A 20,347-nucleotide genomic window follows, 5' to 3' on the forward strand; every position below is an offset into this window, starting at 1 on the left:
CATTAAAGCCACAATCTGGATTATTTGTCAAAAATACACATTACATACATACAGAGAGGACACAAAAAGTTTCTGGTAGAAAATAATCTCTAGTGCCAATATTATAACTTCCATTTAACTCCAGTGCAATTCAATGCAGACACAAACAATTAAAGGCTTAAGAATACCATAGTGGCCCGAATGTAAGATGACTACATTTTGCATTTTGAATCAACATGGGAGATAAATGAACCACAATGAATGTGTTGCCACAGCGGTAAGAAAATATATAATCACACATTGAGATGCCAAAATAAGCAAAAAGTGGATCATAATTTTTTTTGGAGATTTTCATCTGAACAAAAGCTCTGGTAATAGGACAGCCCTGTTCTGCACAAGCAACCTGATTTTACAGTGGCTGGATTTTTCACAATGGGAAAGAAACAAACACATAAAATGGTAGTCTGTCTGTGCACTCTGGTTAAGTTTTTACAAATATTAAAGATTTCATTTAAAAGCCTAAGACCTTGTTTGCTGTGCGTCCTGGCAACGGTTTTAATATGAATTTCATATACATCATGGTCGTTAATGGGGAAAATGGAGATTATTGTGCTGCAGTATCACAGTACAAACTTGCCAGCCTAGTGACATAAAAGCTACAAAAGACTTCCGACAAAGCACTCAGAAAAAATAACAATGCTACATTCGGGCCAGTAAGGTACATTTAAAATTCATTTGTTGCCTTTTTAGTGCACTCACTCAGGTTGAGAAGGAAAATTAAGGACTAAACTAAAGGAGGACTGTGGGAAAGCCCTGCACACTTTAACCAGATTGGGACTTTAATATCATACTATATATGACAGTATATTGCATAAACAGTGTATACAATATACAGTTACAATGGGCGCAGAGGAAGGCAACATAATCCATCATCATTAGTGTGGTCTGACAGTATATGAGTATAACACAGTGTAACAGTGTCAGCCACTACTGGTTTATTCACCACCATGTCTTTCTGCTTACTGATGATTATTTATCTAAATCACTTATTGTTTAGTCGAGTCTGTAGCTGTTGGATCTGGGGATACTCCATAGCTGAAGGATGTTTTTTTTTCTTTATAGTTTTGTTGGGTATTTGGTTTTGTAAATGAATTTGAATGTGTGCACATGTGTAATTATGCTGTATATGTTAGTTGCATGTGTTGTAATATGGGCTAATACACTGATCATCTCCCATTATGTCCCAGTCTCATCGTCACTGTGTTGGTCATTGCTTGTTGAATCCCACAGTCCGTAGTTTGGCCTGGTGTGTCTCTGTATTATCGTGTTTGGTGTGACTGTTTCCAGTGCATGTAGTGTCTGTGGTATGTGTGTGGCCTTTGGGACCAGTGTGTGTTTTGTTTGCATTTTGCCCATTTCCTGTGTGTTCACTGCTTGTTGGGTATGTGGAGTTTGCATCGTATGTGGTATGAGTATCTCTGTACTGGGGGGGCCTCCTGGGTCTTTCATAGCCATGCTGGCCCCCACCATGGCTGGATAGCTTCGATTCCTCCTCAGCCCTGCATTCAAACCTGGAAGCCCCCCACCCAGTGCACTGTTCCCCAGTCCAGTAGAGCCAAAAGGGGCTAACAGAGCACTCCCAGTAGAAACAGAGGCAGCACGAGGGGGGAGGGTGCGGAAACATTTCAGTTTGTCCACAAGTCGCAGCTTCAGCATCTCTGTTTGGCTGTCGTCATCTGATTGCCCCTCTTGCTCCTTCTCTGCCTCGCCCAGCACTTCCCTCAGAATAGTGCGAGCAGGCTTAGAGGCAAGGAAGGCGTCATAAAATGGAGGGACATCATTGCAAGGGCTGAACTGAAAAACTGGGCAGGTGCTTGTAGAGGAGGCAGATTTGGAGCGCGGGGAGTTGGGCGGGGTGGAGGGCTGGAGGAGGAGGGTGTCTGGGCGTTTCCCCACTCGTCTGTGTTCGGTCTCCCCTGGTGCGTCGCTGCTCCTCTGTGCTTGGGCTCCTCCCAGGGGTGTTGAGGCTCCGCTGGAAGCCAACCCTCGGTCCCAGCTGCAGGGGTTATACACTGAGGCAGAGATCCCATGCTCCAGCAGGAGGTGCACTAGGCCCAGAGAGGTGCTGGTGGTCTTGGTGGAGTCCCGAAGGTTGGTTGAGGACTCTGCTAATGACAGGGACAGGGACAGGCGGCGTGGGGTGCAGCAGGGGGTGTAAGAAGGTGTATGTGGGGCAGAGAAAGGTATAGGAGAGGAGATTGGGGTTGTTGTGCCAATGCCAGCGCTGCTCTGACATGAGGCTAGAGCTGAGCTGGAGATGGAAGAGTAAGGGGGGAGAGAAGGGGGTGGAGAGATGGGTGAAGGAGGTTAGAAGAAAGAGGAGGAACAGGAGACAGAAATGAGAGGACATGAGTTATTAATTATCAGTACTAGTACTTTGAGTTACAAGAATTAAAATTACATGAGCCATCCTAAAACATAACCTTAGTATAATAACCACACCATAACCATTTATTTAGGTAACAAATAACTCAGCATGTTCTAAATGAAAGCGACAGTCAAGAGCACCACAGCTTACAGACACATTTTACATTATTTACAACACAGTAAGTTAATTATTAGAACCCTGATATAAGTAGCAACACAGTGAAAAGGAACTAAGCACAAAAGTCCATTTACTAATCCTCATTCAGCAAATGGAGCCGACTCAGGTGTCATGACTTTTATCTGGTCCTTGGGTCATGTGAGCAAAGTGCTCATATAGAAGGAGGATATCTAACTCTCTTGATTTAAAGCGGACCTTTGTCGGCAGATATAAAGGATCTCCTCCCAGCAAATCCTGTGAACAGTTTTGAGTTTGCCGGGATCTACGTGGGGGTTTACGAATCCAGTCTTTTGGTTACAGTGTTGAGTGTTGAATGGCTTTCTTGTAATTGTTGAATCCCTGGCATTCAATGCCTTGAATATAGATGTGGGTTACAGTTTCTCTACATATACGACCCCTTGTTGTCAACTGACTGAAGAATCAGATTGAGGTGACTTGATGACACCTCAGACAGTTTCTTTCGCTGAACGAAGATGTTTAAAAGCTAAGAAGTGGACCTTTTGCACTTAAATTTTGATCAGTGATTTGAGTCACAATGTTGGGCCATAAACTGGATTGTTAGTTAGGAACATGTTGACAGGGAACATTAGAGGTAAACTAAATGTAGGCCCACAGTGCTGTGACTATCTGGGAAGTTAGGCCAAACTGCTGATGTTATTCTGGCTCACACAAACCCACAGTCTTTAGGAATGCACTCCCATGCATTGCCTCACCCATGTGCACCCCCAGTGGGTGCACTCAATGGGTCTGCTCTACTCCGGCCATGACAACCATATGATACAACTCCACTTCATCTTCCTCATCACATGACCTGCCAAGGCCGATCAGACAGCAGGGAGATAGAGAGTATGGAGTCAGACAGGTGCTGTGGCATCAAAGTAGCCCTGCCTCAAAATCTAATGGAGGGGAACAACAGCGTTTCTACCTTGGCTGAGAAGCAGCTATTTGATTTAAAGTGCACAGTGGAGACTTTGTTCAAGCTGTGTGTAGTTTTTTTTAATGTAAGGCCTCCTGTTGACAGCAGACTTGCCAGCAGCTGTCTCCTCACAATGTGCCATTTGGTAACAATTTAACACAAAAATGGAATGCAGGTAGAAAAATGACTCCATCTGCCATCATATCTTCATAATAGTACAATTGTACACACGAAGGACAAATAAACTTGACTAAACAGCATTTCTACAGATAAACATTTTAAAACTGAATATAGTACAGCAGTAACAGTCAGGATTTTAAGACGTTTACCTTGAGGACACAGAGGTCAGCTGATCAGAGGGATGGAGAATCCTGCAGGTGGTGAAGGTGTATGTAGAGCTAGTATGGGACATACACTTTCCTGGGAAATTGACTGAAGGAAAGGAGAGGAGGGGAAAATAACAGAGGAGAAAGGCTGTAAGTACTGAGACAAAGGGTACCAAACAACACTGCAGAAACACTGTAAGCAACGAAGTGGAGAAAAAATAGGACACGACCGTAGTATAAGCCCCAAGCAAAAGCAGCAGCATACATTAGAAAGACAGTGAAGTGATGATTGTGTGTGCACCCATCCAGAGCCTCCAAAAGAAACAGAAACAGCGTGGTAAATCCAGGAGACAGATCATCTCATCAAATTCACTTCAGTCATGAAAGGGATGTACTGAATATAAAGTCAAATATACACATTCACTTTCATTATTTGAAAGTATACATATGTTTTGGTCTTGGTTATAAATAATTGTAAACTTACTTAGTACTTACTTTACTAACTTACTCCTGATATAAGTGACCACCACACTTTTATTTTTCTCACTAAATAATGTAGTAAAGATACTTTTTGCTCAAAGTTTTTTTTTACCTGTTTAGACATTTGGCAGAACATGTGTATAATTCACATACCAATGTGAAGTGTTATGCGTGTTGCTTTAAAATTATCTAACACTGCAAATTAACTTAACTTCCTGATTTTAAAAACTTTTCTGTGAAGAAACTTCTCATGTCAGTTTGATTGTGCCGGTTCTGCTTGGTAAAGTGGTTTGACAACTAAATTCGAGAACAAACTGCAGGTGTAGAAGTAAAACTATTCTGTGTTTCAAATGCACCCCCTCAGACCTGTGTTGGTATTTAGAAGAATGGGATTGCTGCCGGTAAACCTCAGGGCAGAACAAGAGAAGCTGCATCATATGTACAATATCTTTAATTGATATGTTCCTCATTACGTAGCTGTTAGCTATAATACCAGGGGCCGTGTGCATTCTTGTGCATGTTGTTGAACAGTCTTATGTCATACATCCTGCTGTTAAAAACTAGTGGGGCTCAAGCCAGGTTCTTTTTATGGGTTAGGGTCAAAGGTTTCTAATTACATTGTTAATAATACACCAAAGTACAAGAAGGACAATTTGATGGCTGAAGTAAAAATGTCATTGAGAAGTAAGTAAGTTTGGATTTCAGGATTTTACTGTGTTTATCTTGTGTGTCCTTTGTTCTGTGCCAACATCTGCGACCATCTAAACATGTTATCACTTGGATATGCTTTATGTCCGCGATCCATAAATAAGTGGGTGTTATGTGTTCATGTGACTTCATGCGACAGCTGCACTAATAACACCTGATATACATGTACGTGCCCACATCCTAGAGCCAACCCGTGATGTTTCTGCCTGCGTGTTTGTGTAGCACGCTGGTGTTTTAGTGAGTGTTGACTGCTAGAAATAAATTACATAAATACTAACAGTGCCATAATATTTTCAGAATTAAATTTCTATGAATTTAACCAAAAAATGAAGAAATTCTGCAGGTCACACTTGAGATTGAGAATTGCAAAAGAAAGTTATAGATGTCATATGATTTGTTGAAGAGGATAGGTTGAAATGTGTGACTGGTTGAAATAAAGCAAAGGGCTGGAGTGGCAAAAGATATGAACTGAGTAGGAAAGTTATGAAGATGTAAACTGAAGTCAATTAATGAACAAAAAAAACATATACTCTGTTTTGATGGGATTCGATGGCTGCTCACACAAGGACTGCCGCTGGGACGGGTGGGTGTGCAGGTGTGTGGACATGAGCGTTATCGTGCAGGTTGGGATGTTGCATTGAGGTTGTGAGATGTCCAGTGAATGCCTTCCCCAATCCCTCACCCTCCCACCCCCTCCTCTTCACCCCCCCTGCCCTTTATCCCCCTGCTCCAGGGTTACAAGGGAGGGTGGATGCAGTGCAGTGATCTCAGCTAAGTGCTCCCTCACCGGGCATACGGTCCACTGTGGCGGGCTGTAAGGCCTGGAGCTCCTTGAAGTCCACGTGCCCGTTCATCTTGGAAGAAGAGGGGAGAGGAGACGAAGAAGGGGAGGGGCAGGAGAAGGAAAGAGGCATGTTTGCATCATGTCCATCTTTTACTTGAATCGCTTCTCTTGCCCTGCACTTTTCTTCGTGCAGCGTTTCTGATTGGCTGTTGTCATCGACGTCTCCATTTTTGTTGCAGCAGACAGACGGAGAAGAGGTAGAGCGCGGCAGATCCATGGCAGCAGAGCTCTCTCCTGACAAGCCGGTCAGCGAGTCACATGAAACTTCATCCTCCTCTGGTTGGTCCAGTTGCCAGCTGTCTTCCTGCTCCTGCTCGTGCGCTAAACTGCGAAAGCCCTTTGTGACCACACCAGGCCGATGATCCAACAGAGCTCCCATGTGGGGTTGAGCCAACTGCTGCCATGCATGGAGAGTAGCAGAGCCTGCAAAAAAAACAAATCAGAGAAACACTCATGATATCTAAATACATCTTAAGCTGCTCTATGTCACAAATGCTTTTAAAATGTCTTTCCATTGTGACTTTAAGGGCAGTGTTGGTGACACATGGAAGATGTAGCTATTAACTTTGACTCTTCTAAACTGTTGTCTTAGGTTAAAATTATATCTACAATTTTAGGTACTATGTGTCACTTAAAATTTGAGGAAGAGACCACAGGCTCAATACTGTACACTGTCACAGGCCAGTATCATTGAACGTAATACTGCTCTCTAACCCAAATCATATCAGCTTCACAGGAGGACGTCTCAGCTAACAGCTATAAGCTTTACATTTTATTATATTGTGTACATGCTGCATCCAAGACAGAGCACTGCACTGTGTGTAGACGTACTGACATATGTCTTTACTAAATGTCAATTCTATGTTTAAATGTGTAAAAATAGATCAGACCATACTTCAGCTGTTTACTGGCAGACATTAAACTGTATATAACAGGCAAGCAGACAGAGGACAGACACCCACACACACCCGAGAGGACACAGTCACACAATCCTTGGCACATGTGTGTGTGCTCACACAGACAGGACGGACAGGCAAAGGCATATTCTTAGATTGTTACAGTATTTCTTCATGCTGCCTCTACACTGACTGTAAAGGACATGCTTAATTAGGCAACGTCTTTCTTTCCTGTAAACTGGTCTCATTTCAAGTCCAGTGAATGGTTGTTTTCTCATGACGGTCCTTTTGAGAGATGTCAGTACACAAACTCATAGGACTACCACAGAAAGAATGAGAGAAAAGGGAAGAAAATTAGTACGATTTTATTCAAGAAATCAAGGAAAACAGACAAATTGAACAGAAAAAGAAGTAAAGTGCAAAGACAAGACAAAACCAAAACGATGAAAAGAAAAAGGCAAACAATAGATGAGTGAAAGGGATGGACAGTGCACAGTAGAGTGTGCAGTAAAATCTGTGGTCTCTACACTATCGACTCATACAGTAAAAATACTGTCAAATCTGAATATTAGTCTAATCTTTTCTGTAATATTATTACCTTTTCAGGGAAAGCTGATAGCCATCTGACAACAGTCAGGCTTATTATAATAAAAAAATATAATCATCTAGACAGAACACTGTCAGCCCATTAATCTGAGGTTACGAGAAATATGATAAAACAAAGATCTGAGAGAGGTTATACATTATATTCCACATCTTCACCAACCATCATTAAACTTGAAATTAAACATTTCATAAGTTTGAACACTAGGTGGTGCCACAAAACAGGAAATACCTCTGTGACAACAGTGTTTCACAAGGTTTGTCCTTCTCAAGCGGGCATAATTCTTGAAGTGATATTTCAAAGGCTACATATTGCACATGTACAATTTAAGAAAATATCTTCAGGGAAAAGGCTGCCTCTGAAAATTTAATTGTAACTTATCATTTGCCATGTATCAAAACGGCATCATTATGTAGAATATCTGACAGCAAATATTAACAAACTCCACAAATATATCTACAAATACTACAACCAATACAGTATAGAAATAAATAAAGGCTGATATAGATCCTTGTTTAAAAAAAAAACAAGGAATAAGAAAGCTTTTTGTGTTGAGAAATACACTAAGTACCATTTCAAATACCTCATACAGACTGCTTTGCTGCAAAAAAAACCCTTTACTCACTTTGTGTAAAAGGAAACGTTTTATCTCTAATAATCTAAAGCTGGCATTAATGATGGGACAGAGAGTTCATACTCTCAAATCTGCTTTCAGAGACATACAGCATGAATGTAAAATGTAAGGGGTGATAATGGCTTTTTGACAAACTATATAGTTCACACCTGCAGCACACAGCGGACTGTCTGGTATTCTATATTTCAAACCAGCAGCGTGGCTGCGTATGTCTGAAGTAAAAGGAGTGTTGGAGATTTAGACTTCCTTCCTGCTGTTCCAAAGCCTCCAGCAGGCCTGAAACTAAAGCCAGTGGCGCTCTGAGGTGAAGCTGAGAGCGCTGCAGGGCGCTCAGCTCCAACAAACTGGAGCTCCTCTGCAGGGTCTGAGGGACCTGTGAGGCACTGAGAAAGATTTTGGGCGGACTATGGTTATGAAAAATGAGATATTGATTCTGCTGCAGGTTTTGAAGGACTTGACTTTGGTTCTGTGATCGGGTCTGACTCATCTCAGTGCAATTTTGTGGAGTATGTAGAAATATACCATTTGAATTTTGTTCCAGGGTCTGGTTTTGATTCTGTTGAAGTTTTGGATATTTTTCATTTTCATTGTGCAAGGCAGTCTGATTCTGACTCTCTTTGTCATCATGTGGAGGATTAGAGGACTTGTGTCTCTGAGAGGAATAATCACCTTCTAGCGGCTTTACAATTTGCAGCTTCTCCGGCAGGTAGGATCTCGCGGTGAAGGAGTACCCCGACCAGACGCTTCCAAGGGAGGGATGCGAGCACAACGACAGCAGGCTCTCTGTCGGTGTCCCTGGGCCTCCACTGCTCCCCTCACCTCCTTTTTCATCCTCCTTGGCGAGGTAAGCCAGCTTCCTCTCCCTCTCCTCCTCAAAGAAGCGTTTTTCTGAGAGGTAGTTGTCGCGGCGGAGGGACAGACGCCGTAGAGCTGCCTCCAGGTCCCTGCTGCCCGGGGTCCCTGGGGTGCCAGGGGGCCGCTTGTTGGAGTCCTCTGACCTGGGGAGGGGCGTAGATGACATTGTTGGGTTTCAGTGAGGATTTTAAAAAACAGTATGTCTCTCTCTCTCTCTCCATTTTAAATCTCAGTTGGTCCCTGTTGTGTTGTGTAATAATAAAAAAGGAAGGAGCTAATGACTGAAACCTAAAACATAGACTTGTTCCAACAGAAACCTCAACATAAACCATAGAAACACACCAACAAACAACAAGGTCACCAAGAAATAGAGACGGTGTGTGGTGTGTGTGGTATCCCCTTAGTCACTGGAGACAATGAGGAAGTAAAAAAAGAACTGAAAATCAGCTACAGTGACAGACACTGTCCCGTACCCATCGTCTGAGCTCTCCAGGATGCTGCTAGTCCTGTTGTCCAGGATTATCCCACTTCCCATCTCGCTCCCATATATGGAGTTGGAGTGCGGCGTGCCCACCCTGCTGGAGCGCCCCGAGGTGAAGCATGATGTCTGATTAGAGCCTGGGATGTTGAGGGAGGACGGGGCTGGCGATGAGCGCTGCTGACGCATCAGGTTCAGGTTTTTCACCGTCTGGAACACTCGCTTTGGGTGCAGTCTGGAGAAACATGATCACATGAACATTTGACTGTGAAGTTAGTTCACATCATTAACAACCCTTCATCTATGTTTTCCTTTTAAAATGAGCCTCTTGACACCTCTGTTCTTCTACATCTGGATCATCCATCTGAAGTTCCTTCCTCATGGTGCCCTCTATTTCTGCTGCCAGAGAGTCCTGGAGAAGAAGGCAGAAGATGCAGAAAGACTTTTATAGCTACTGAGACCACAGAGATGCTGTGATACTGGCAGACGTGTTGATGAATATGAGCTCACCAGTGGGAACAGACCCAGAGAGTGGAAACGCCTCGGTGTGCTGAGTGGTAGAGTTTTATTTCTCAGGTTCTTCAGCTCCTCCTGAGCCTCATGTAGCATCTCCATACACTCTGCATACTTATCCTGTAACTCTCGCAACTGAAGGAAGGGAGAAGAAAGACCAGGAGAGACAAAAAAGGGGGAAGAAAATTAAAGGAAAAACAAATATGCATGTATGGTTCTGCTCTTTTTATACTTTTGCAGTACAGTTTTTACTTCGACCATTAATATTTGTTGATGGAAGCTACTACTGCAGAAAATACAGTGATGAAGCCACAGTCAGCCGGTTGTGGATTGCTTTACCTCAGCAGTGAGTTGTCGCTGGGCGTCTTTGGCTGCACCTAAATGCTGAGTCAGCTCCTCGTTCTCCACAGCATACTACAAACATGGCAGACAAAACAGGACGGCAGATATGAAAAACACTGTATTCAGCACAGTCAGTCTCTGCTGCATTGCATTGCACACTTAATAAGACAAATATTCAGTAGATATTTAACAGAGATGTGAATGGGTTCATACCAGCTTGGCCTTCTTCTGGAGGTCTACTATCTGGGAGAGGAGGTGTGTAATCTCCTCCTGCTGTCTGGAGGCATCTTCAGTCTTCCTGGACAGGTCTTCAGCCAGAGAGGAGATCTGCAGGTTGGCATTACCTGGAAGCACCAAACGTTGTTCATCAAATGTGAGAATAAGCTGAATAACCGCTTTAAAAGAAAGAGAGAAATGTAGGTGACAAACATAACACTGAGCACAGAGTGACTTCAGTGAGTCGGATACTCACGTAGTTCTTTGACACAGTCATTGACAAGCTGCTGTTCTTTCTCCTCATAGGAGATAGTTTCTGTCTCCAAATGACTTGCCTAAAAGAAAAAAGAATATTACTAATCAGTGCTACATGTGTACACATAATGAATCACTACAATAAATAACTTCTCCTAAAAGAGTCTTTAGCACGTCCTTCCCACTCCAATTTTTTCCTCTTATGTAGCAAATGAGCCTACAACTTGGATTTCGTTATAAATAAAAACACTGTTAAAGTTAAACAGACTTTGGGATGCCTGCATTTACAGTGATGGTTTGATGTCAGTGTTGATTCATGTGCACTGTCCAAATAAATCAACAAACAAATGTGACAAATTAGACTTTGATCATTATTCTTGGTTTGAACTTAAATAATGCTCACTATTACCAGGGTTTTACCAGTTTTGGAAGTAATATTTACATGGAGTTTCATGTACAGAGTAATAACTCTGTAGTAAACACAGATTCACTGACAAAACAAAGCAAAAACACTTATGCTGAAATTTTTCCAGGAGCTTTAGTGGGATAGTGGGAAAGTGTGTGTGTGTGTGTGTGTGTGTGTGTGTGTGTGTGTGTCTGTGTACCTCAGATCGCAATGATTTGTTTTCTTCCTCCAGATCTTTGAGTTTCTTCTGTAAGGAGTCCAGGGGGAAAAAAGTTGGAGTTGACACATTGTTTTCACTGGGACGCACACTGTAACACACACAAACACACACAAGCAGATAAACATGTGAATAAGTAAGTAATTTAATCATCCATTACTATGCTATAAACCAGTGTGAAATGCCCATTTATATGCAGTACTAGTGGTGGTCTCCGTAATGCTGAGCTGTATTATTATTATTATTAGTCTAGTTCTCTGTCACATTTTACAAAATGAAGAGCATTAGAGGGGCAATGAATAATCTGTATTACTGGCACACGCTCTAATGCCTCAAACAGCCCATGAACGCTTAAGAGGGGAGTGTTATAATGATATGTCATGTTTGAATTAAACTTAAAAGTCAATCCATAACTACAGCGCAAATTATTTTATCAAGGAGACAAAAAGAGAGCTGATTAATGAAAGGAGACGTACGGCGTGGAGGTGGTAGAGTCCCCATCACTTTCCTCAGCAGCACTCGTATAGAACTGTAACAGCTCATCTTTCATGGACAAGTCATGACGCAGCTGAGATACCTGTATGTGGACGGAGGGAAGGAGACATGTAGATCGAGAACATAATAATTTTACATGTTCTAAGGCATGCCCATACTCTATAAAGACATTTTCCAAACACTGCTATTTTTGATCACCACCAAATACAGAAGCACACACACACGCACAGACACACACACACACACACACACTGGCTGTGTACCTCCTCTCGTATGTGCTCTACTTGCTCCTCCAGCAGTTCATTTCTCTCACTAAGCGCTTTGTTTTTCTTCAGCAGTGACTGTCCGATGCGAGCTGCTAACTCCAAGTCACGCTCTTTCTGCACCGAGACAAAGTTTTGTTTAGTGTTTCAACAGCAAAACAGAACAGACATTAAAAAGGATAATTTAACATTTTGGGAAAATAGGGAAATGAGAACATTGATGTCACTCATACATATTTAATGGACAGATGTGAGAGTGGTAGAGTGGTACTGATCTTCTCCTTCTAACTCTGCAAGAAAGCAAGTTTAGTTATTGCACTGATGCATATTTATCGACTATTTATTGTTTTTATGTTGAGCATAAAATGATAAATAAAGTAATCTTGAAATGTGGTTCCAAAATGTTGAACTACTCTTTTAAAATAATGACAGTGCAAAGTTGTCCTCACAGGATAAAGTATGTGAGGGAAATGCAGCAGAATAAAGTTGAAAACATGATGGACTATGTGACTCAAATACACTAGGAATGAAGGAAAATGTTGAATTAAAGATCTGAGGGGGGCAGAAACACAACATAAAGTCAACAAGGACAATCATGGTCTTTTAAACAGGACGCTCAATACTTCAACCTTTTACTGCCCACAACAGCACAAATTCCCTGTGAGTGAAAACCCAGTGGAGCACCAGAAAACTCCCAACAAAGAAGTATAATTAAAAGCTTATTATGAATCTGTGTAAATGCCTACCAGTCACCCCTGAGTGAATCAATAACACTGCCCTTAAGGTGCTGTGTGCTACTGAGCAACACAAAAGCAGCTGTCTAGTCCACACCTACTTAGATCAGGAGGACCAGCTTAGTGTTACAAAACTCTGAATAGTGAATATTAATGCATTGTCAACCAAAGGAAGTAAACCTTTCACAGTAATGAAAGTCGGTGCAAAGATTGCGGTTGTTCGTTCCGTTTGTTGATGGACATCTTAAAATACCACATTCAGTCAGTCACTGTCTGGCTGTTGAACCTCATGGATCATTTAAAAATAACACCATTCTGTTTTTACCGTTTATATTTATGCAGAGAGCGCCGACTGAGCTCCTCACTAGTGACGTCATGCCTGGCATTGTGTCCATTGTGTGTCACCGAGCAGTGGATGTGGATCACTTAGATTTGAATATCAGCTGATGATAACTAGCTTTATGATGTGGTTCCATCAAACCTCCTTTGCCATGAACCTCATAAAGGTTAGACCACAGAATTTGACCAAACGCCTCACAGTCTGCATATACTGCAGTCCTCTGTTTTTTTCCCTGCTGTAACTGATCTCACCTCTTCCAGTAGTCGAGTGACGGCATCAATGTCATTGTAGGTCTTCGTCATCTGGCCCACTCTGTCAGCACACAGTACTGCACAGACACAAAGAAAAGAGTCTTTAAGTCACAGTACAAAATTCCCTAAACTTAATTAATGAACTAAGTTAATATTCTCAATAATTAATCACAATAGTAAACCATGTCTGAACTTGTAACCATGTAACATTCATCTCAGGTATCACAACAACAGCAACTTCAGGTCTTGTTTACAATATTTGAGCTGACCGCATTCCTTGTTGAAATACAGTCTGCACCACCTACAGTGGTAGGTGACTAAAACATGTTGCATGTGCTTACAAAGTATTTTAGAATAAAATGTGGGAATGTCCAATGTCTGTAGGCAACAAAGTTATTCCACATATCCCAGTTGTTATAACTTTTAAAAAGCAGGAATCACTGATAAAAAAAAGTACTAAAAATGTAATTCCAGATTATTCACCTCAGGATTATACTGAGATGAGATTCTTAGTGTTTCTGACCAAAGATACTATTTGTTAGATGTCATGCTAAAGTTACAATGACTGGAAAATAAGCAGTGCGTTCCTGTTCCTCCACCTGTCTCCTTTCTTTCCCACTTTTGTCCTGCTCTCAGCTCATGAATCATATTATATTCTTAAGGAGCGCACACCCCTCATTAACCTACCCAAGAAAAGATAAATTACCGAATGCAGACTCAGTGGTCAACCACACCCCAGCACTGCTATTTCAGTTGCATTAGTTCACTATCAACTCCTTTTGTCCTCATGCAAAGTTTAAAATTAATCAGTTTTCAGTCCAGACTGGAGTAATAATTCACCTCAGAGGACAAACAGGGTCTGCTGACATCACAAATACCTGAATAAAACCCTGTCTGGGGCAAAGCAACAAAACTACTTTCTTCTCCTTGACAGCAGCTGTTTTCCAGCATTGACTTTGATTGTGGTCTTTGGTTCATTGGAAATTTATTCGAGTTTTCCTGAAGTCACATTCCCATGAGTGTAGATAAAAGTGACTTGGAGTGGATGGTTCAGAATATGAGGACATTTATTCATGAACAGTCTTGTTTTTTTTAACATGGAGTCGGTTGTCAAGAGAAGGTGTGATGTTACCTTGTCTGGAGATGTAATGGAGTACCAGGGCCATAGTGAGATAATGTAATACACACCATTACAACACAATAATTTAACTATTCCAGTTTCCACAGAAATAATCCTTTACTCTGCTTTAGAAGGACAAATGTCATATCAGGCACATTCACAACAGAGCTGACTCAGAGGCCTCCCAGAATGCAAAACAGAGTCGGCCAATGCAAATGACAAATTTTAATATCTGTGCACATCACAGGCCGTTTGCTGTATGGCCGCTGGAAACATGGACACAGGACCTCAGATGACCATGCTTTAATTAAGGATATTTCCCAGCATTATCATCCATTATTAAATAGCTTTTTTCTTTTCTAGCTAGACAACGTTGAGTGTATTTGACCCTGAGCAGCTTCACAGAGGTATTTTGTTTGAGTAAATAAGCAACAACTTTGGATTGAAAATTATTATTATGTGCTAGAGAGACGCAGGTTTACCATGTTCACCATCTTAGTTAATCATGCAGCAAATTACTCCAAAACTCCTTAGTTTTGCAAGAATTTGGTCATTAATCAAAGTACTGGAGAAATGACTGTTTTGAGAGTATATTACTAAATTCATCCTGGAAACTACAGTGTCTACTCAAAGACAATTCACTCAGAGCCACTCATTTTAACCGAAGGTGGCACAAGAGGAAATTCTGAGAAATCACCAGGAGAAGTTATCCTCTGAGGACCATGATTGTCAAATTTCATGGCAATCCATTCAGTAGCTGTTGGAGTGTTCAGTCTGGAGCAGTGGTGGCACAGCCAACACTGCCAACCATGAAGCTAGGCTGGCAGCATGGCTGAAAGCAAATTATAGCCTTCAATAGTCATAGTCCACACAGTTTGGTCGTAAAAGGCTTATGAGTTAGTTCCCACTTATTCAGATGATGATAAAAATCTGTCATATACAAGTGTGATACAGATACACAGACAACACATACACACACCCTTCTCTCCTGGGTGAAGTATTAAGGCACAGAGTTACCAAAGGAACAAACCGGCATGATGATAACCAGGAAACACTTGTGTACGTGCGCACACACACGAGAAAAAATGCTCCACTTATACCCGTTAACTGAAATGAGATTGTACACTTGATAGCATAAGGTGCAGCTTGTTTACCTGCCATACTGTCTATGTCCAATGCTGGTTTGTTCCCATGGAAACACTCCACCCAAGTTGGATCAATAACAAGGTACAACTGAAAATAACTAAGCTTATAAGCCATTAGAGAGCCTTGACAATGTCAGTGGACATTTCCCCTCACTTCTGCATGTCGCTGTGTGAAGACAGCGGGCTGCGAAGGAGGCAGAGTTGGTGAAACGTATCAGACCAGGCAGCACAGAAACAACAAAGTGGCCATGATCATCTGCAAACTGCTACTTATCAACTGTACCAAAAATAAAATTCAATTCTGTACAACTAGGCAAGGAATAAAAATGTTAAGATTTCCTGCTTTTTCAGTGAGGTAAGGAGACCAGGAAACTATAACATTCACTTCCAGATTTACTTTATTAATCCACCTTAGCTATAAATGGGCAGTGAAGGGAAAGGTGTACACATGTTAGAGAATGCAACTGTAACCAGGATTATGTAAAAGGAGGTGTAACTCAATATTGGAAGGTGATCTGAATGTTTTCTTGGTGATTTTAAACAGAGAGCAGGTAACTTTAGACAGACACGCTCACTCACTCTCTGCCCTTCTTTCTTTCTCTATGGGGCCAGGAGGATGAAGGAGAGAGGTCTTATTCACCAGCACAAATCTAGGTCTCAGCAAAGGTTAAAAAAAAATTGTATGGGTTCTGTCTTGGTAGATAAATATGGTGACTCAGACTTGAATGTAATTAAAGCTCGGTGAGAACCCGTTAGCAGACTCCTGGTTTTCTGTCTGTCCGCTTTGCAGCAGGGGGGCTGATGGAGGCAGGAGTCTGGATATCTGGCTCCATCAGCCCCCTCCCTGTTGCTACTTGGCAACAGACAACACATAGGTTCAATGACAACAAACTACACCAGGACAACTGACAGAAAGGATCCCTTGTTATTTGAATAAATACCCCAAACACTTTTAAAACCTAATATAATGTGAGTACCATATCTCTACCAGATATGGGTTAATTACCACTATAAAAACATGTTTATGCCTCATGTTTATGACGTGACAAATGCAGTCCGTCACACATAATCACATACTACAAAGATCGAAGTCGAGATTTCTCTTTAGTGCATGCATACTTTGTAGTAGAAACCCACTTTAGCAGTTTATTTTCAGCTGACCAGATCACAGAAGAGTCCTCTGTCCTTTATATACACATGTCTCAAAGTACACATCCTCCTGCATCATCATCAGCCCCTCTGTCTTTCAGCTGTCTTAAAAAAAATTGTATGAAAAATTCAGGAGATCCCAAAAGTGATTTAACACGAGGTAAAAACCTACATATCACAGCCAAGTGAGAATCTTTGTGTATTTTCAGACAAATATTAAAATGTACAGTGGAGTGGTGGCATTTAACACAACACTGTGCAAAGTGACAGCTGGGATAAAGAGCCGTGACAATATTTGAACTTGTCAAATCAGCAGGCAGGTGAACCACGCTGTGCTGAGAGCAGAGACAACACCAACAGGAGGGAGCACACCTGTGGGATGAAGCTGCAGCCCACATGAGACAAAATGCCATTTAGAAGATTACACAGGTATCCAGTATCCCCCTTAAGAATCCAGGCAACTTCAGAACAAATTAATCAAGAGCGAAAAAAAAAAACACTACATAGGTCTCAGCAAGCAAGCGCACAGACTAGTGAGAGTAAAGAAGAGCACAACAGATATGACGCCCTTAAGCACGAAGAAGACCACAGACTACCTTCACACAGAACTTGTTGCTCTTCATCCATCTCTTCTTCCTTTTCTTGATCTGTGCTTCCACAACTGGGAAGACAGACATACTCCTCTCCCACCTCTTCCTCCTCTTCCTCCTCCTGCTCTGTGCTTCCATGACTGGGTAGACAAACGTATTCCTCGTCCTGCTCTGTCTGGTTGGAGCACTCCGGCTCGTCCTCAGCAGTCATGAGTCGCGCCATCCTCCACTCTGAACCAACGCTAACCAGTAAACCACAAAGCCTGCAGGTGCAACGCCATGGCTCCTACCTGTACTGTGTGTCTTTGTGGGTGTGTGTGTGTTTTAAAACTATGAATCAATACCTAATCTGTGTGTGTCTGTATGTGAGAGTAAAGTACACATCCAACAAAGCGTTTGCTCCAAAGAGGACAGTAGTAGTCTATAATGCATACAGTGCCGTAGGTCTCTCTTTTATACATGACTGACAAAGTCTGCATGTGTGTATGTCAAGTACCAAATAATGTGAGCTAAGTGAGTTTCTAAAAGTGTGTGTATCATTTGTACGCTGTGGGAGTTCTGTGTGACAAGCAGACCTGACTCCTCCCCGTCTCCTCTGTGACTGGTGAGTGGATGGTCTACTCTACTTTACTGCAGACAGTGGGGGGCGCACACAAACACACACTTAAAAAGGAGGCTGTCCGACAACTTTTTAAGGCCACTGAACTAGGTTAGAATAGCTTTAACACAACAGATGAGACCATTTCAAATAATCTGTAATGTTAATCTTAATCCCTGTGATCCTCAACCTGTCAAACCATCTCATCTCTTTTTGCATTTAAAGCCTTCAAACCATTCAGGCTGCCACTGACAGGAACAAACCAGAGCTGAGACACACACACCTGTTTCTCAGGTAGGTTTCTAATCCAATGAATGCAAGTTCTTTTACAACCACCTCCCCCCTCACGTGAAAGTAAATTGGTACAGTCCCGTTCGGCCTCTATGGTGACAATAGGGCAGAGCGAACAATAACAGACCTGCACCTGTTTCCAGGGTGGGGCCAGTGTCAGTGAAAGCTTCATAGGTGGAGGTTTTTACACATATTCAGTGGAGATTCATAGGAGAGCAATCTTAATCTGGTGGCAAACAAATGAATAAATTGATATTCAAAGCTAACTTTAATATGCACCATACTGTGAAGTCATAATGGAGAAATTACAGTTTACGTGTTTTCCCTCCAATCACTCTGAACAAGAATATAATGTGAGGCACACAAGAAACAATACTTACTTTTTAATCTGAATAATATGTAAAATATGTACACGATGTAAATATCTAAAAACATTGCCTTAATCTGTATAATGTGATGCTATTTAATAATAACATGAAACAACATTAACAATGAGGACTGGAGAGACATGAGAGAGGCAGCTCGTGGTGCTACAGAGGCTCAGACAATATGCTCACATCTCTGTACAACTACACAGCCATGCAAACTGACTGTGCACCCTGTGCTCTCTGTGGACTGCACAGACGAGGTGAGAGATATGATACAGCGCTGGTGGTGGATTTCTGCATGCAAACAGCGAGAGCAAGCCACCTGGCTGAACCGTGCTGCTTGAAAAATGACTGAAATCAAACAAGTAGAGTGAGGTTCAGTGATTTATAATCACGTAAAGTGAAGGAGAACTGGGACTTGATCTTTGAGGTCTAAATCCAGTTTAAGAAAAAGCACTTCAAACTACAAACCTGAAAACTGGCTTAAAGAGACTGTTACTGTCAACTTTAAATGCAGGAAAAAAACAGAACATCTGTTTGATTGGCATCAAACAAATATGGTATAACTATACATACTGTATATCAGTATCACATGTCCATTTGAGGTGAGGTATCACAACCTGAGACCCAATTCTTCATAAATCAATATGAGCTACATCTAAGCAGCCAAATGTTCTGCTCATTAGTCACTGCTCAAGTTTTATAATTACTGTAATTGGTCTAGAAAATTGATGCCTGCATGCTTGAGTAATTTCACTCAATGGCCCTATGGATGCCATCTTGCAGGCAACAAAGGACTACTGGACAAACACCATTCAGTGCCTCTGAGCTCTGTTCCCCCTCTCACATTGCTTTTCTGGTCACATTCACTCTTTACACTCCACTCGTTTCTCAGTTTTCCTTTTCACACACCCTCCCCCTCCTGTTCACCTGATTTGTCTGTTCAGTCTCTGCTTTGAATGGTAGTTTTGAAGAAAATTACGAAATTGGACAAAGAGTTTACACTAACACCATTTCAGACATGTGGAAACCATGAAATCCACATGGCTTAGACTGTCACATCCCTACATGTGTCCTTCATGCCTGCTCACTGTTTTCTTTGGCACTACAGCAACATCACCAACAGAGCAGCAACAGCCAGGGAACCATTTGTCTCACTTACTGATTAAGTTGCACACTGAGTTTCTAAAACACAGCAGATGGTTTCTGAACGGTAACTAAACTTCCAAGATCAAATGACTCTTCGGTGATGAATTTTGACTTATTCTTTAAAATCTAAACTCACATGATATAGGGAAGGAAAATACAATTTAAGCTGTTAAAATAATTGTAATTTCCAGCACTTTCGAACACCACGTTTAAAATTAAATGCTGACACAAAACTCCATGTTTTCCATTTTTGTTTCTGAACTACTGCTCCACGCTGTCATGTCCCCGCTGGGAGAATAGTTTGCCCTCTTTCTGAGCCCCAGGCCTCTGTACTGGTTGCCCCCCATCCATGCAGTCATTTGTTTTGAAGGCTTTTAAAAGTGCCAAAGAATATTTGGCACGCTGCTATCGACAAGGGTGGCTTAGAGCAGCATGCAAACCATTGGGCTAAATATAAGCCAACCTACTTCCACATCCCTCCCTTGCATATCTCAGAATAACACCAAACCAGCTGCTTTCTATTTCTGCCCCTACACTCCACAAAGAAGCTGCACGTCCCCTCTCATTTGGTTATTTGATC

The 20,347-nt window shown here is 41.8% G+C and overlaps 1 protein-coding gene across 3 annotated transcripts in view; it reads right to left on the bottom strand.

The window, feature by feature from the left end:
- Positions 1-447: 447 nt before the first annotated feature.
- The window catches only part of trak1a (trafficking protein, kinesin binding 1a), a 34,442-nt gene continuing 14,542 nt past the window's right edge, over positions 448-20,347 (bottom strand). For 2 of the 3 annotated variants that reach the window (XM_070834703.1, XM_070834702.1), the window contains exons 3-16: positions 13,358-13,434; positions 12,033-12,149; positions 11,751-11,851; positions 11,257-11,365; positions 10,653-10,731; positions 10,394-10,524; positions 10,178-10,252; positions 9,836-9,973; positions 9,661-9,737; positions 9,321-9,560; positions 8,662-8,990; positions 5,802-6,281; positions 3,830-3,932; positions 448-2,290 (exon numbers count right to left, since the gene is read on the bottom strand). In XM_070834703.1, the coding sequence (XP_070690804.1) occupies positions 1,216-2,290; positions 3,830-3,932; positions 5,802-6,281; positions 8,662-8,990; positions 9,321-9,560; positions 9,661-9,737; positions 9,836-9,973; positions 10,178-10,252; positions 10,394-10,524; positions 10,653-10,731; positions 11,257-11,365; positions 11,751-11,851; positions 12,033-12,149; positions 13,358-13,408 (3,105 nt within the window). In that variant the 5' untranslated portion in view covers positions 13,409-13,434 and the 3' untranslated portion in view covers positions 448-1,215. Of the gene's footprint in view, positions 2,291-3,829; positions 3,933-5,801; positions 6,282-8,661; positions 8,991-9,320; positions 9,561-9,660; positions 9,738-9,835; positions 9,974-10,177; positions 10,253-10,393; positions 10,525-10,652; positions 10,732-11,256; positions 11,366-11,750; positions 11,852-12,032; positions 12,150-13,357; positions 13,435-17,367; positions 17,857-20,347 lie in introns of those variants that run through there. The other variant, XM_070834701.1, reaches the window with a different exon arrangement.

The sequence above is a fragment of the Pempheris klunzingeri genome, chromosome 8 (assembly GCF_042242105.1).
Source record: "Pempheris klunzingeri isolate RE-2024b chromosome 8, fPemKlu1.hap1, whole genome shotgun sequence".
NCBI classification, from domain to species: Eukaryota; Metazoa; Chordata; class Actinopteri; order Acropomatiformes; family Pempheridae; genus Pempheris; species Pempheris klunzingeri.